At 34.8% G+C, this 19349-nt stretch overlaps 1 protein-coding gene across 1 annotated transcript in view; it reads left to right on the plus strand.

Annotated features, from left to right (window-relative positions):
• Window positions 1–19349, plus strand: part of LOC128983561 (vesicular integral-membrane protein VIP36) — a 96319-nt gene that overhangs the window by 61234 nt on the left and 15736 nt on the right. Inside the window, exon 6 of the mRNA XM_054402879.1 lies at window positions 10835–11001. Coding sequence (XP_054258854.1) covers window positions 10835–11001 — 167 coding nt within the window. The remainder of the gene's footprint in view (window positions 1–10834; window positions 11002–19349) is intronic.

Consider the following 19349-nt stretch of genomic DNA (forward strand, 5'->3'; position numbering starts at 1 on the left):
TAGCTTCTCCATTAGCTACTGTAACTGAAACAGGCTTAGAATAACTGTGGTAAGTATCAAAATATTCCCTTTTGAAACACATGTGTTGTGAAGCACCAGAGTCAGCTATAAATGTACCATCACTATGTCCATCAGCTACAAAGCATAAAAATTGACCAGATTTCTTCTTGTTCTCATTAGAAGAATCCCCACCTCTTTTGTAAGTTTCTTGCTTCCTTAAATTCTGATTCTGAGGACACTTGCTAGCGTAATGCGGCCCTTTACAAATAAAACACTTAACCTTGGAACTGCTGGCATTGTTTTTACCTGCCTTTACTTCCTTAACACAAGTTGATAATAGTTTCTTATTTATTTGTAATGCATGCCCTCCACTTGTTGAATTTTTAGAAGGTAACCTTGACTCAATAAGTCTGATCCTTTCAATCAAAAGTTCTATACTTCTATCAGCAACAGGAATGCTTTCCCACACGTTTTTAAATTCAAAGAATTCACTTGGCAATGTACTCATAATTCTGGACATTAGTACAATATCAGGCAATACATTGGCATTATGCTTTTGCAACACTTCATTTATTTCCCTGAACATTAATTGCAAACGAGATATGTATTGAACTAATTCCTCATCCTCGGTTACTTTAGCAGAAAAGAAATTTTCCAAAGTCCTATCTAACCTTTGACTTGAGAACTGTTCATACACACTTAACAATTTTTGCCAAATTTCTTTTGCTGAGTCACAAGTTGCTGTCAATTCAACATGAGCATCATCTACAGCACTTACCATCAGGACCTGGGCTAGAGAATCACCTTTCTCATATGCTCTTACTGCCTCATTGTGTGCCAGTTCTTTTCTTGATTTTTCCTCGGGGCTTAGACCAGTCACATCGTCTACAGTGATTCTAGGCAAAGTTCTTTGGCCCTTTGCAATGTCCAGGACCCCATGATGCTTCAACATCAATTCCATTTGCCTCTTCCACCTACACCAGGACTGAGACCCATCAAGCTTTGATATTTGTACTTTCACATCCATTTTAGATTAATTTTCAGAGTTTACACAAAATAAAACATACCTGGGCCCATAACCTTTTAAATAAAGAAAGAAAATATAATTGATTAATAGTTGTTAAACTTTATGATTAACTGTGTGAGACTACCTTGAATCTTCTTCCATTTTGTTTCTACTATTTATTGTTCTTGTTCTGCAACATCTTCTTGTACTCCTCTTCTCTCTTCTTCTCTTTCTAGAGCTTCAAATCTATTATCTAGTTTAATTTTGAACACTTCTTTAATTTCCTTTCAGTTTTAGTTTTTCTGTTGCTAATACTTCTTTTTTACAACAATTACAATCCCCCTTCTTTTAGTCATAGTCAATTATCTTTATTCATAGTATACATGGCTGTACATGAATAGTGTCAAACAAGTTAAAACTAATGCTTAGAACTACAGTATGATAAAGCCATTTTCAATTTGTCTAATTCATATCCTGCATTGACAGTCTTTTTTTAAGAGCTCTAATTTATGTTTTTTATTTACAAAGTTATTTTTGTTGCGTTTATTGTAGTTATGATTATTTTCTTTAATTGGTGGATTGAAATTTTTGTTTTTGACAAAACATACATTCAAGAATATACAAACCATAAACAGTGAGGATCCTTAAACGTTTAAAGTGTTCTTTTGCAGAATCATCTTTGTTCATTTTTAACATAGCTCAGATTGATTGCTTCTGTATTGTCAAAATATGGTCTAGATTCGAATTTGAGGTGGCTCCATATACACATATGCCATAAGATATATGGGATTGAATATGGGAAAAATAAATAATTTTTAAAACTTGAATACTGCGTAATTTTGACATTTTTCTAATCGCACAAAGACCGGAATTTATTTTATTTATAACAAGTTTACAATGTTTGTCCCAAGACAAGTTGCTGTCCAATGTCAGGCCAAGGAACTTTACGGCTTCTGTTATTTCAATTGGTTGGTTATTTACTACAATATTAGGATTGAAATTTTTTTGTTTTGTTTTCTTTTGAATGTGACACATTTGGTTTTACTTTCATTTAATTTTAAATTGTGATTATTAAAAAAATCCTCAATACAAGCTATTTCTATTGCGGATAGCAACTCAACATCTTCTGCAGTTTTCCCAGATACTTTAAGATTAGAGTTGTTGATTCCACTAATTTTAGTAATAAAAGTTCACATTTTGTATAAGAAAATAGAAGGTAAGTTTTTATTAAATCACAATCTGTAAGTAAACATAAACAATTCAATAAGTAAACAAAATAATAATTTGAACACATGTTAGAAATAAAATGTAAATAAAACATATGTTAACACCTCCTCCTCTATTTACTGTGCTGCGGCACTTTACGAAGAATCAGCTGGTCAACATGTCTTATTATTCGTCCATCTTCCAGCTGAACTACGTACATTACATGTCCTTGCTTTTGAGTTATATAGCCCGAATACCACTTGGACAAACCATTGACATATTCCCGCGCTTGCACTTTATCTCCAACTTTGAAATTCCTTTTTATACCGACTTGGACTCCCTTCTGCTGATATTTGTTTGGTTCTAATGTTGGAACAATTATTGCGAGGTTTGTTCGTACACTCCTTCCAAACATTAGGTGATATGCTGATGTACCTGTTGAATTCGGGGATTGCCTGAGCTGCATTAGAAGTCTTTGGATTTTATTTTGCAGTGTACCCTTTTCTCCCTACATGGATTTTAACGCCTTCTTGACAGTCTGCACGTACCTTTCAGCCTGGCCATTTGAGTTTGGATGGTATGGTGCCGTTGTTCTGTGGAATAATCCCACATTCATTCATGAAGTTTTTGAACTCTTGAGAAACAAACTGTCTTCCATTATCTGAAACTAAGATGTGAGGAAACCCAAAAGTTGAGAAGATTTTCCGTAATTCTTGGACTGTCCATGTACTTGTAGTTGTTTTCGTCTGTATCACATCCACCCACTTACTAAAGCCATCCACTAATATCAGGTACTGTTGGCCATCTGTTGGTCCTAAGAAATCAATGTGCACCCTCTCCCATGGATTAGAAGGTTGTTCCCATGGATGGATAGTTTTTCTCAGGTTGTTGCATTTTTCAATGCATTGTTGACATTCAGTTACCATATCTTCAATATCCTTGTCTATACTTTACCTTGAGCAAAAACTGTGAGCTAAAGCCTTCATTTTTATTCCTCCTAAATGAGCTACGTGTAGTTCTTGAAGCACATGAGGTCTGAGAGATTGAGGTATTATGACTCTCCAGCCCTTCAGTACACAATCATCTTGAATGGACAGCTCGTTATCGTGAAATCCGTATTGTTCAACAGATTGTCCCGATTTCAAGGCCTGTAGGACTGGACCCAAAACAGCATCGTTGAGAGTTTCCTTAGCCACCACGGTACTGTTGATATTGAGTGTTTCCAGTTGATTTATGTGGTACTTCGAGAGGTCATCTACAGAATGTTCTTGTACAACTTCGATAGGGAATCGAGAGAGATAATCTGCATTGCAATGATGAGCAGTTTGCCTGTACTCTTATGTCATAGTCGAACCCGGAGAGAAAGTGAGCATAGTTGAATATCCGTGTTGCCGAGATTGTTGGTAAGGTCTTTGCTGGATTAAAAATTGACACCAGCGGTTTGTGATCAGTGATCAAAGTAAATTTGCGGCCATAACAAAACGGGAAAAACTTTTTCAGGCCCCAATATATTCCCAAGGATCGATTTGAGAGTATTTTTGTTCTGATTTTGATAAAGATCGAGAGGCGAAGGCAATTGGCCTGTCTGTTCCATCTCTACAGCGGTGCGAAAGAACGGCTCCTACACCTACCGGCGAAGCATCAGTAGCTAAGACCAGTGGCAAGCTAGGATCAAAGTGTACCAACACGTCATCACTTGTAATAATTTCTTTAATCTTCAGAAAACTCTGTTCACAAGCAGAGCTCCATGTAAAAGTGTTCCCTTTTCGTAGCAGCCGATTCAAAGGATGTAGCAGTGTAGCCAAATTCTTTATGAATTTGTTGAATAATTCGCAAGGCCTAGGAAATTTCGGAGTTCAGTTACGTTCTCTGGTCTTTTACATTTTAAAATGCTCTGTATTTTAGCATCTGACTTGTGTAGTCCTTTGCTATCGATCACATGACCTAAGTACTCAATTTTGTTCTGGAAAAACTTACACTTCTCTCTATTTAACCTCAAATCATTTATCTTCAATCGTTCAAACACCTGTTCCAGTCGGCGAAGAAGCTGTTCCCTGTTAGATCCTTGGACAATTACGTCGTCAAAGAAACATTGTACGCCTTCTAAGTTATGTAATGTTTTGTCCATGAATCTTTGCCATAACAAGGGTGCCACTTTTACTCCAAACATTAATCTGTTCACTTTAAACAGCCCTTTATGAGTACTGATTGTTTGCATGATGGCACTGTCTTCGTCCATCTCCATGTGCAAGTATGCGTTACTGATATCAAGAGTACAAAATATCTTTCCACAATGCATCTTTGACATGATATCATCAATCCGAGTTATAGGGTAATGTTCATCTTTAATAACTTTGTTCAAAGTCACCTTGTAGTCAGCACATATTCTGACTGAACCATTGGGTTTGACAACCGGCACAATGGGTGTGCACCAATCGGATGATTCGACACGTGTGATTATACCCAAAGTCTCCAGTCTTTCAAGTTCCTTCTCTACATTTTCTTGTAATGCATATAGCATGTGTTGAGAAATCGACCGTTTGATGTAAATTGGCTGGGTTTTGTCTTATACATTAAAATGACCCTTCTCGTTTTGTATTTTCCCAATGCCTTCTTTGAAAATGTCTTCGTATCGAATCATCAAATCATCTAGTTCTTGGATGTTTTCGTTTTCACTTGAATTTAATGAATGTATGTCCGCTGCATCAAGTTGAATCTCTCTTATCCATTCTCTTCCGAATATAGACTCTACACACTTGTTAACAATGTACAGTTTTCCAACAAAACTTTGATCTTTATACTGAACATTTACAAAAACAACTCTTGGATTGATTATTTCCCCAGTGTATGTCTTGAGTTGAACATTTGTCTTGAAAATCCTTTTTGGAGAGTAAAAGCTTAAATGTATCATATGATACAATGCTGAGAGCCGCTCCTGTATCTAACTCCATTGTCATGAGTCGTCCTTCCACTTTTACCTCGAGCATAAACTTGTCATTTGATTTTGAATGAAGTAGGTAAATTTCATGAGTGCCATCATCGCTTGAATTTTCTGCGGTTTCATCTGATTGTTTTACTTCTTTGTTTGGTTTTCTTAGACATACTCTTGCTAAGTGACCAAAACGTTTACAAGAGCTGCATTCTACATTTTTGAACTTGCATTGATGTGCTCTATGTGAATCATCACCACATCTATAGCATTTGTTTCTCAGTTTCTCCAAACGGGTTTGATACTCAGAGAGTTGTATATTGTTAGATTTACATGGTTTCCTATCTGGCTGGTTTGTTCTTGCTTGATACTTGGTGTACTTCCTCTTGATTTTCATTTGTCTTTACTATTCTGCTCTTACTTTTCGCTAGTTCCAATGTAGCAGCCTTTTCGACTACTTCTTTAAACGGTTGCAATAGTTTATGTTGAAGAAGTTGAAGACGTATATCAGAGTCTTTTAATCCCCTGACAAACTGCATTCAAAGTAGAATTTCAGATACAGATTCATTACAACTTGAAAAAGTAAACTGACATTCTACACTGAGCTTTCTAAGAGCATTAGCGTAAGCTTGTACAGATTCATTACATAATTGGGTACGTGTCGTAAATTTGTGCTGACGTGCCCAAATACTGGGTTTTGGTTCTAGTTGAGCCATTAACATGTGAATCAACTCCTCATATGGCTTGTTATGTGGGTCATCTGGTATGCAAAGATCGTATAGCTGTTCATGTATTTGTGGGGTGATTGCCTGTAAAAATAAATCCACTTTGACTTTTAGACTTAAGTTTCCCCGTAATTTTGTGTAGTTTTCAAAGCGTCGAGTGAAGTTTTGAAAACTTTCCTCTGGTGTATACGGCTGGAAAGGAATATTAGATACATTTTGACATGTTGCAGAAGCAGAAATTGCTGCATGTGTATCGTACTTTTTCTTTTCTGCTTCAAGGAATGTCCGTATCTCTCTATATATTTCTTCTAACTGCCATCGAATTTCTAATTCACTTTCTACTGAATTTGTGTAAAGTTAAATATTTGACTGTGTAACCTCAATTTCAGCCCATATTGCTAAAATTTTATGGTATTTACTCAGGGGAGGTATAGAAGAGGCTACGATGACAGCTGTGGGCTTCTTATTAGCTGAGGGAACGCCATTACCGTATTAAAACGATCAGTGGTCATCGGCCTTGGTGGTCTAATGGTTAGCGTGCCGGGCTGATATGCTGAAGGTCCCGGGTTCAAATCCCGCTCGTGGCATTAACTTTTTGTCCAAGATTTTTTTATTATCAGCAAGTTTGGTTGGTTTGGTTCGGTTATGACAGTTTAATTTTATTATTAAGTCATTATAAAATTTTAGTAGAGCAATTTCTAGTTTTATTTAATAAACAGAATTATTTTTTCTATCAATAAACTTTTGTTTTATTATTTCATTATCAGCAAGTTTGGTTAGTTCGGTTAGGTTATGATAGTTTAATTTTATAATTAAAAAATAATAAAATTGAATTTGAAGCATTTATAATTTTATTTTATGAACAGAACTATTTTTGCGATTAGTAAACCTTTTTTGCCAAAGTACTCTCTACTACAGCGCTGTTCACGGAGGAATTTTGAACTAATGCCTCATTCGTACCTCCCCTAAGTCAGACCCCAATGTTTATCTGTGTAGTAAGTGCATGTATCTTGAGAATGTTCACATGTTGGTAAATCATCCTTGAGTTTGAACAAGCGTAGTTCTAGTAATTTCCTTTTCTTTAGACATAAGTCAAATTCTTTTCTACTTACCATTTTACTCGTCACCATTGTTGATTCCACTAATTTTAGTAATAAAAGTTCACATTTTGTATAAGAAAATAGAAGGTAAGTTTTTATTAAATCACAATGTGTAAGTAAACATAAACAATTCAATAAGTAAACAAAATAATAATTTGAACACATGTTAGAAATAAAATGTAAATAAAACATATGTTAACAAGAGTCATCTGCATAAAGATACAAACCTGTACATGGGGCAAAATTTAGACACTTTTTAAAATTTTTTAAGTAACAAATGAAAAAGTAAAGGTCCCAGGACCGATCCTTCAGGTACACCAGATATTATTGTGCCCATATTTGAACTGTATTTTGATTTATAATTGTCTTTAGTGATGTGAGTTTAGTGTATATTCTTTGCCTTTTATGAGGAATATGTAATGGTCTGTATCATATTCGGCTCCCCTGACACTTATATTTGTAACACTGCTGATTTGTCTGCTGTCCACCAGAACATGATCGATCTGATTTTCGGTATTTTGCGTCTGGTAACATCCAGGTTGCTTTATGAATGTCTTTTCATTTGAACATTGTGCTACAAACCTTCATGTCCACTTGCTTGCAAACGTGACCAGTCTTAGTCCATTTTCATTTGTCTCTTTATGTAAACTATTACTTCCTCCTATTTCTTCCCAAATATCTTCTTTTCCCACTTTTGCATTTGCATCCCTAATAACTAACTTGACATCCTAGTGTGGTAACTTGTTAAATCCTCCTCTAGTTTTTCACTCTTCATCTTCGGAGTCCTCTGTTGGTGCATATAAAAATACTTAACATTGAAATATTTTTAAATCCTTCTCTCAGTCTAATATTGCATATTCTTTCATTCTTGGGTGTAAAGCTTACACACTACAGTATCAGTTATTGTTCTATTTACGGCAAAACCCACTCCTCCATTAATGCCTTCCATACTCTGTCCCACTATGGGTATATTACATAATCTTTGGTGTTGATTTCGCCTGCATATGGCCATTTTATTTCTTGAAGTCCGACAATATCCATTTCATAATTCTTCAACTCTTCTGCTAAAATGTCACAGCCACCTGGTACAGCAAGAGTTCTATCCTATTCTCAAGTCCTTAGTGCGTATCTGATTCGTTATTTTCCGAGGCTTGGTAACTACGTTTCGTAACTGGTATGTTTTCCTGGGCGAGTTGTTGGCCCACCGCCCAACCCCCACAAGCCCTTGGAGGACGGGGCTCGAGTTGCCTGCATTTCGCCTACTAAGTTCCAAGCCAACCTAAGAGGCGTTTCCCACCCTGCACTATGGGGAGGGAAAATAGAAAAGAATTTATTTATAAAAATAAACACTTCTGCCTTAAAAAATAAGGTTGCCAATGACACAGAAAACATATACACTCAAAATATTGAAGGATTATAACAGCTATTAAGACTGATTAATTTTGATGTTTGCCATATAAATGATTTCTCATTATAGTCAACGAACCTCTTAATGTTTTATGGATAATAATTTTCAAAAAGGATCTGTCCAAATCATATTGTTTCCAAAAGTTCCCAAAAAATATTGATAATGTTCCTATAGAACCAATAAACAATCCAATCACCTCCATTTTTGAAATTACGCTAAGAATGTGACCTTAACTGATGTTTAAATAACTCAATTTTAATTTTTAACCTTCCCTCGGTATCAGTAACCTCCCAAAAAGGTGTATGCGTCCTCCCACTACTTTAACCCACCAGCTGCCACTGACAGAAAATAAGAATGAAGTGATGACTCACCACTCAAGCCATATGGGCAAGAGTGGTGCTAGTTATGTCAATTTACATATTATAATTATTACATTACGGTAATAGATCATGCTAAATTTGAAAATGATAGCTTCAGCCCTCTATGTGGAGTTTGCATGTGATGAAGTTCATAAGATTTTACCTATAAGGGCTACTATATTGAGGCTGCACTGCTCAAAAAAGTAATGGGCTTAAAATCTTCCAATATTGCTGATTTTGGGTACAATAACTATTCCGAATCTTTGCAATTACTGTACAACTTTAATCACTTACCAGGTTTGTCATGGATTTTCAATCATAAAAACTTATATTTGTTATAAAATGTTTAGCCTCTGGATCACGTAATTTACTAATAAAAAGGTTAAATACCTGTAGTACTGTCTGTGATCCTGGAATTTAGGTCAGCGACCCAGGTTTCGAACCTAAAGGTTCATTTTCAAGCAGGTATCATAGTTAAAATCACGTAATTCTCTTCATAACTGTTGAGAGTCGTTATAACACACAAGACACAAACACGAAAACACTAAACATTAAACAAAATTGGCCAATTATAATACTGGTACGGTAGCGTGCGTGGTGTAGCCGGCAAAAGATGAGTCATGACTGGGCACGTGTACGCGTCGATGTCGGAGCGTGACGTATGTGCCCCCTCCCACTCCCGTTGTCTTTGTCAAATCCTCGCCTTACACTGACACTGCCATCCATCATATCTATTGCAGTATTGTAAATTAAATTTGACTCAAAGGATAATTTTTCATTGAGCAAATGGGTAGGACTGTTTTTAGATGATCGGTATATTTCAAACTCTTCGATGGTGTTCATATGCTTGCCCTTTCTGCAGTAATGCAATATGTCCAGATTGGTATCAATGTCGGTGTAATTATGGTTTGTGTCTATCAGATGGTTTGCGAATGCAGATTTGGTAGATTTTTTAGGCAGGTGTTCTTTGAATCTTTGCGTAAACGAGCGAGCTGTTTGTCCAATGTAGTAGTTGGGACAGTCATTGCATTTAATTTTATAAATTCCTGTCCTTTCAAAATTAGCAGTGTTTTGTACAATTTGTGGTTTTAGGAGATAAGATAATTTATTTGACGTTTTAAATGACTTTTTAAAATTGTTTTTAGTCATTTCAGATTTAAGGCTATTGTTCAATACTGTGCCATATTCAGTGGAAACGTATTTCTGCTTATCTTTTGACACCTTAGGCCTACTTTCATTTTTATGTTTAATTACTATCTTGTCTATGATGGAGCTTTTATATACATTAGATACTGCTATGTGTTTTATGTTATGTTCCTCGTTATAACTATCTTCATTAAGAGGTAAAGAAATAAGTCGGTGAACAAAGCTATTGTATGCAGCCATTTTATGACTGTACGGGTGATGAGATGAAGAATGGATCGTTTGGTCAGTTGTGGTTGGTTTCCTGTAAATATTGAAAGTGAAATTGTTGGGATGTTTTGTTGTAACAATATCCAAGAAATTAAGCTTGTTGTTGTTCTCTTCCTCTAAACTTAACTTTAAATTCTTATGGATGGAATTGAGATATTAGTTGAGGATATTAAGCTGTCTTATGCTACCATTAAAGAGAAGGAACGTGTCATCGACGTAGCGGCAATAGAATATTATCTTATCTTTCTGGCGGTTCTTATCAGACCATAGGTGTTCTACTTCAATTTTGTTTAAAAGTAGCTCAGTTAGTACACTGGACAAAGGAGACCCCATGGCCATGCCTTCGTTCTGGATGTAATATTCATTATCAAACATAAAATAGTTCTGTTTTAATACTGTTTTGGTTAAGATTAACAATTCTTCTTTAGCGTGATCTGATAATGTGGAGTTTTTATCAAGATTATTCCTTAGAATATATAGAATTATAACGACTCTCCACAGTTATGAAGAGGATTATGTGTTTTTAACTATGGTACCTGCTTGAAAATGAACCTTTAGGTTCGAAACCTGGGTCGCTGACCTAAATTCCAGGATCACAGACAGTACTACAGGTATTTAACCTTTTTATTATATTTGTTGTTTAGCCACTTGTATGACTAATTTTTCAATATATTGTACATGTATATAGTGTCTACTGATCTGGAGAACAAAGCTGCTTGGAAGGAGTGTTTCTCTGTGAAGGGAGTGCGTCTGCCGACAGGGTACTACTTGGGTGTCAGTGCAGCTACGGGTGATCTGTCAGATAACCATGACATTCTCTCAATCCGCTTCTACGAGCTTGACTTGCCCATGGATGTCAGTATTATTATTTTAACATTTTTGTCGTGATAATATAAGTTAGTTTAGAGACCATAAAACACTAGTTAAAAAGCTGCTACCATAAAATTGTATTATTTATTTTAACAGATACTCAGCCAACTTGACATTACTCAAGCGAAATTTCCATATAGGGAATAAAGCTATTCCAAATGTCTCATGGTAAGACCTGGATCCGGAACCGGTTAATTTTTTTGTATAGGTCCCCAGAGCACAAAAACACCATCAATTCAAATCTGTATATATATACAGGGTGGTTCACATAAGGTGCCTCAAATTGATTTCAGAAAAACCATTGGTCCTACAATGATGAAATAAAATTATTTCCACTAAATTGACCCCAAGGAATAATGTAAAAATATTTTTAATTTTTTATACCGGGTGTTCAAAAAACAGAGGGTCACTAGTTCAAATCTCAGAAATATCAAATACAAACATATATCATATTATAGATAATTTTAAAGCACTATTAAAAAGAAACATTTTGGTGGAAACAGAACCATATTATCCTTAGCCGTTTCAAAATGGCAGCCACTCTTTTGAAAAAGTTTGATTTTTACGGAATACCTACAACTAGTAGTGCCTACAAATAGTTGTATCTATCTACATTTAGTTGTATCTCTTTTGTAGATATTATAAAAAAAATAATTTAGTATGTTTTGTAGTTATTAGTAACGGAGAAAATGATTACATTTTTAAATGATTATTCAAGCACACAATTATTAAATAAAAATATACTTTACTATTTACAAAGCAATAGCTTCAAATTTGTGTTGATGTTAATAGCTCTAAATTATCATATGACCGCAGGGAGCGAGTTGGTCTAGTGGTTAGAGCGGGGGACTCTGGTTCCTGGGGTCCTGGGTTCAAATCCCGCCAAATCACCAATGGATTTTAATCTAAGTGATAATGCCGTAAATAGTGAATTAGCCGATTCCTGAATTGGTCGATTCCGATACCGATTCTACAACTTTGGTTTGATTCTCGATAGGCCTACCGATACCTGTTCAAAATTCATTTAATAACACATATAGCTTATGATATAACTTTATTTAATCTTTATACAATAAGATAACTGCATTGCTATTGATTAAGGTTACATAGGTTTGCCAATAATAAGGAAAATAAGATAGGTAGGCTATTTAAAGAAGACATGAATTTTAACATATTTTATTAAATTAAATTGAAAAAACAATCACCAATTCAGTGAATCATCAATTTAGGGTTAAGGTAGGCATAAAATGTTCACAGAGTTTTTTGTTTGCATAAGAATTCATACATCTAGGCCTACAATGAATGTTCCATATTGCTTGAGTTATTATAAACTCAAAGTCAATATCAAAGTCATCTTCAATATTGTCATCATAAATATCACTTAAATTACTTAATGTTGAGTGCAATTTTATATTTGCCACATGTCTGTTTTTAATGTTATACTTCAATGATGAATACCAGATGGTTAAATTGTTAAATGTGTTGTTAAAAACAATAATAGTCTAATCTATGTCTTTTGAGTTGGTTGAATTAAAAGTGTTGAGTTTAATAATTCAAATTCAGTTTGCCCTTTTATTTTAATGAGCTAGGTATTTTAATTTAGTATCCAGGGAAACCACATATTTACAGGTTATGGGCCCAGGGCTGTTTAAATACGGAATTTGTTAATATTTTGTTTACCTGGCTAATCAAATTGAATTAATATGGCAACTGAACATGAAAAGTATCGAATACCATTGTTTGATGGAACCAATTTCAGCAATTGGAAATTTAGAATTGAAACTCTGCTGGAGGAATTAGAATTATTATCTTTTGTAAAGGAATCTTATGTTACCAAAGTTGAATTTCTGGAAAAAGACACAGATGAACAACGAGAGAGGAAGGAAGCAAGGTTGTTGGAATTAGCGAAACAAGATCGGAAGTGCAAATCGCAGATTATACAGCGTATTGCCGACAGCCATTTGGAATATGCAAAAGACAAGGCAACTGCTTTTGAACTATGGCAATCTCTCTGCAACACATTTGAAAGGAAAGGTATTGCTAGCCAACTTCTACTAAGGAAGCAGTTACTAACAATGAAGTTTGATGTGAAGAATGATGTTTTAAATCGTCACTTTCTGAAATTTGACAAAGTCATAAGAGTGTTACGTTCTACAGGAGCAACTGTTGAGGAATCTGACATTGTGCAACCTACTCCTCTTTTTTATAGATTTCATGTATATAAATTTACTTAAATAAATAATAAAATTCCAATAAAGTTACAATAAAATATATTTAGGTTCTATAGCTATTACAACAATCTCATTGGGCTATGACAGTGAAATTATATTTTGGTCTAGGTTTTGATGGGCTAGGCTAGATAACAATTTGGAGAGAAAATTATCTTAATCTAGGGGTTGGTTCGTGCCGGGTATGAAATTCTGATAGGCTAATTAACTTAATTTATACAGTACTAAAGTAGGCTAAATAATATGAGATAGGCTAATAATGAGAGTAAAAAAAAATTTTGGCTATAAGTTCTTAATTTGAAAGTCACTTGAATTTAGTCAAGGTGAATTTAGGTGGTTGGAAATTGATGATGAGTTTTTAAGTGTTAATTGAAGTTGATATTACCAATTTCTGTTGAATAGTGATTATCTTATTTCTTTATGTCTCTTTATATTCAATATTTATATGTATTCTGAATGTTAATTTTTACTTTTGAATATTTAAATCACTGGAGACTTGGCTCCCACATCCATCTCTCTATATCTTCCACCACAAGCACATTTTCTTCTTTTCTTTAGCTTTCCTTCCAACAATGCTACTTCACACCTGGACACTGGACAGTACAAAAGAAATATTTCCTACCTAGACACCAGTTAATTTTAGAATATTATTTTTGAATATAGTTTTTCTTCTTCACTAATTTATATTTCAATAAATTTAAATATTCTTTTTTAAAATACAGTAATTAATAAATATTGAAAGTAATTTAGTTACAATTCACATATGAGTACTGTAGAATTACACTAAATGATATTCAAAATATAAAAGAACCATTTTATTGAATTCTTAAACACATCAAAACTAACAGAATATTTACTAACAAACTTAATAATAATAAATCAGCTGATGTATTAATTACTTATACATTTAACTATCCAACATTTTTCCCCTCTTTCTTTTTACACGGATTCAACAGCTCCCATTCTTTGTCTCATCTGGTCCGCATGTTTCCTTTTTATAACACCTCCACAAAGTACATCATATGAGTTCAGTCCATTTTTATTTTTCACCATTCCAGCTGACCAACCATTCCCATGTTCATTCTTAATCCACACATCTCCTTCTTCAAAAGTTTGAACTTTTTTATTGTCCCTCCCTTGTTCTTTCCAAAGCTTCATCTCCATCTTTTTCCTAAGATTAGGTTTCATATTGTCAAAAATTGTTGGTAGTCTACGACCGAGGAACAATTCTGCCGGAGTCCTACCAGTTGTTTTCTGAGGTGAGTTTCTGTAGCTAAAAAGAACATTTTGAAGAGCTAGCATTCCATCTCCAACATCCTGCTTTGTTGTGTAGAACCGTCTTTTCAAAGTACGAATTAGTCTTTCCACAAGTCCATTACTTTTAGGATGGTAAGGAGTTGTTTTTATGTGGTTGATAGAATTTTTTTCAAAAAATGTTTCCATTTCCTTTGATACAAATTGAGGTCCATTGTCTGTCACAATTTCACTTGGTATTCCATATCGACTAAACCAAGATCTCAATCGTTGAATGATTGTTGAAGAGTTTGTTGTCTTGAGACAGTCCACTTCTGCCCACTTTGACAAAGCATCAATACCTACCAACCACATAGATCCGTTGACTGGCCCTGCCAGATCAATGTGTACCCTTTCCCAAACTCTATCAGGTACATTCCAAGGATATAATGGTACTTCTTCCACATTATCTCGATTCTCTTGACAAGATGTGCACCTCTTGATATAAACTTCGATATCTTTATCCATGTTGGGCCACCATACATAGTGTCGTGCTACAGACCTCATTGATACAATACCAGGATGTCCTGTGTGCAATATCTTCAGAACATCAGTTCTCATGCATTCTGGAACTACAATTCTTCCAAACCACAATAATATGTCATCTTCAACACTCAATTCATCTTTCCTCTGTTTATATGACTTCAACATTTCAGGAACAACAGGGGGCCATGTATTTCTCAATATAAAGTTTTTTGCCATTTTAATTGCTTTATCTGTAAATGAATTTTGTTTCAAGAGGTCATAAGACATGATAGAGTTAACCTTATCAACATTCAAAAAACCAATGTGAGCCTCCTCAGGTTGATCATCTTCAATCGGAAGTCTTGATAGAACATCAGCACACACATTATCTTCTCCTTTTCTGTACTCTATGTCATAGTTGTATTGATTCAACTGGAGAGCCCACCTCACTAAACGGCTATTTACAACTTTTGGGAGATCTCGCATATTTCCAAATATCCGTTGTAGAGGTTTGTGGTCGGTTACTAAAGTAAACTTCCGACCATATACATATTGATGAAATTTCCTGAGTCCAAACATAATAGCTAGCGCTTCTCTGTCGATATTTGAATATTGTTTTTCAGCGGGCAATAGTGTACGACTGGCAAAAGCAATTGGTCTTTCTAATCCATCTTCATATCTGTGCATTAGTACACTTCCCAATCCATTTTCTGATGCATCACAGACCATTACCAATGGTCTCATTTCTTCATATGGCACTACTGTGTCTTTACTTGATAGAATTTCTTTTACTCTTTTAAATGTCCCCTCTTCTTGTTCGGACCATTTCCATTGTAATTTAGTCCCAGTCAGCTTATGGAGATCACTGCAAATGGCATGAAGTCCCGGAATGAATCGTTCATAGTAGTTAATAGAACCTAAAAATGATCGGAGTTCCTTGACATTAGTAGGTGACCATGCTTCTCGAATGGCTTTTATTTTTTCTTCAGTAGGATGTATTCCATTCCGGTCGATTGTATGTCCCAAGTAAGTCACTGACTCTTCAAAAAATTTGCATTTACTAGACTTTGCTTTTATACCAGCTTCTTTCATTCGTTTCAAAACCTCTCTCAAATTTCGTAAATGCTCGTTCTTATTCCTTCCAGTTATTATAATATCGTCCAGAAGAACTCCAACCTGTGATATTCCAGCTAAGAGTCTTTCCATATACCTTTGGAAAATACCTGGACTAGATGATATCCCAAAAGGTAAACGTTTGTATTTATAGTAACCACTATGCGTTGCTATTACTAAATACTTTCGGTGTTCTTCTGCAACCTCCATTTGTAGGTATGCATCTCGTAGGTCTATCTTGGAAAACTCTTGTCCGCCTGCAACTTTGTTTGTTAGTTCCTCAAATGTCGGAATAATTGCATTTTCTGGGACCAAATTTTGATTCAAAGTGACTCGGAAATCTCCACAAATTCTTATTGAACCATCATTCTTCTCTACATTAACTGTTGGGGTAGCCCAGGGAATAGGTGTAGCAGCAGGATCTACCTCTTCAATGATATCCTCATTTACAAGTCTTGTAAGTTCATTCTCAATTCGTTTTTTCAAGGGAAACGGGACCCTGCGCGCTGAAAAATGTTGAGGGTTTGCAACTTCTCGAACGTGAATTCGTGCTTTATAACCCTTGATTTTCCCATGTCCTTCAGAGAACACATCTTCAAATTCTTTTAGTACTTCCTTAACCCTCACATCATCCATCTTATGTTGATTATGATTCTGCTTACATTTTACTTTACTAATAGTAACATCAGGAGGGAGGTTCATATTAAAGGCTAATATCCATGGTAAACCAAACAGCGGTTTCTCATTTCCATTTACTACTGCTACTTTTAATCTACGTGTCTCATCACCTACTGAAACATTGACATAACATTCACCAAGTATATCTAAAATATTGTTTCCATATGCCACGTATTTTGAATCAGTCTTATCAAGTCTTGGTGAACCAATTTTCCCCCAAAGAGGCTTACCTATCATTGAGGCCCAAGCTCCAGAGTCAAATTCCATGTTTGTAGCTACCTTATTTAACTTTAAATGAATACGTGCCTTACAAATATGTCTTCTTTCCTTTTTAACATCGTTTATCCTCATGTCATGTGAGTCCGATTCAGATTCTTCATCTTCTGACTTTTCATGCAAATTATTCACTCGTTTTTGTCGACATACCTTTGCAAAATGTCCTATTTTTTTACAATTCCAACACTTTTGTTGATAGGCTGGACATTTACCAAATTCATGCTTTGTTCCACATCTACTACATGGATGATTTGTCTTTTCATTGTATTTCACTTCTCTTTTAAACTCCGTATCGTTTCTTCTTACTTGTGATACTTCCAACTCTTTATCATTATTCTTGAATATCTCATGACGAGCTCTTTCCATTGAAGTGGCCAGTTCAAAAACATCTTCAGATGTTAACTTGTCACCATTTTCTTTTACCCCATCAGGCCATCGTTGTCTAATTTCTACTTCAAACTCTGGAAAATTTATACCTCCAGCAAATCTATCTCTTATTCTTTCATCAAACTTGTTCTCATACTTACAAAAATCTGCTAAGTTTTTCAAACGTATTACAAATTCTGAAAGACTTTCACTATTTTCTCTGATACTTTTTTCAAATTCCATTCTAGCTGAAAATATAGTTTTACTAGCTTTGTATACTGACCTGAATCCATTAACTAGTTCTGCCCACGTAGCCTGATGTACTTTTAAAGGCAGCAGAAAGTTTGAAACTTTTCTTAATGGTGCAGGACCCACATAGGCAAGCAAAAGATCCCTTCGAGCATCCTCTGCTCTCTGAGAATCTTCTCCCAATCCTTTTACCTTGCATAACAATAGAAAATGTGCTTCATAATCATCCCACCTACTAGACTCATCATAGCTTTGACATTTGAATTTCTCTATCTTTGATTGTAATGCGTCTTCTTTAGTTTCATACTTATCTTCTTCATTGAAATAACTATTTCTTCTTTTGGTTCGTTTACTCATCGTCGCCAATGTAGAATTACACTAAATGATATTCAAAATATAAAAGAACCATTTTATTGAATTCTTAAACACATCAAAACTAACAGAATATTTACTAACAAACTTAATAATAATAAATCAGCTGATGTATTAATTACTTATACATTTAACTATCCAACAAGTACGTTCATGTTTTATCTCAATATCCCCTCAGAAATGATGGTTGAATCAACAGAACATTATTTTGATAAGATAATGAATGAATGTATGACAACTTAACTAATTTACATAAACAGAACCTTTTTTTTATCTAGAATAAACACAAACATTGAAAACATAAATATAACCTGATAAAACATAACATGGAACGTTAACACAACAAAACATGATTCATTATATTATTATTACAAACAAACAGTAGTAAAGAACAGAAACAGTGGAAAACATAAAGTGGTTTTGTGTCTATATATTTGTGATGTGTGAGTGTGTGGGAATTAACCATTTCCTATTGTCTATCAGTCTATCACCACTGAACACACAGTCCTCTCATCTTTTATAAAAGTTTATCTTGAGCACTATAATTGTCTTTTAAACAATACGGTCATTTTCACTGAAAGATTGTTTATGCACTTGATTTTCAGAGAACAGGAAAGGGAATTAAACATTTTCGTTGTTCATGGGGGGAAAATACTTCTTGATTGAAGAAATGTGGTATGGACCGAATTCTTCTGGGTTTTCTAAACTACTAATGAAGTATGTAGATGATCCTAACACTCTACTAATCTTGAATGGTCCTTCGTATACTTCAAATAGTTTGGCAGTCTTGCCTTGCGCTAAATTTGAAAGAGGATGATTTCTTATAAGTACTAAATCGCCTGGATGAAAATAAGTTGGATGTGACTTGTTATGGTTTCTTCTGGCTCTTATATGACGCTTTTCTCTGATTCTCTTCGAAGTTAAATATAGTTTGTGTGGGAGTGGTACTTCATTGATGAAAGGATTCTTAATGTATTTTTCCCAAAAGCGGATGTTTCTTTGCCCAAATTGTAATTCATTTGGGGAGAAACCAGTTGTCTCATGATATATTTCATTAAGGCACTCATTAATGTCTGGAATATAAGTAGCCCACCTTCGTTGTTGATGAGCACAATATGTGCGTAAACACCTCTTGACTTCTTTAATGGGTCGTTCTGCCATATTGTATCGGGGATAATATACTGGACTGAAGATTGGAGTAATGTCATTTTCTTCTAGTTTCTTAATATATGCCTTGCTTTTAAATTGAGTACCGTTGTCAGATTGTAATCGCTTGGGTATACCATATGTGGG

Source organism: Macrosteles quadrilineatus, unplaced genomic scaffold, assembly GCF_028750875.1.
Source record: "Macrosteles quadrilineatus isolate MER2022 unplaced genomic scaffold, UCM_ALF_1.0 Scaffold_1__1_contigs__length_201487025, whole genome shotgun sequence".
Taxonomy (NCBI): Eukaryota; Metazoa; Arthropoda; class Insecta; order Hemiptera; family Cicadellidae; genus Macrosteles; species Macrosteles quadrilineatus.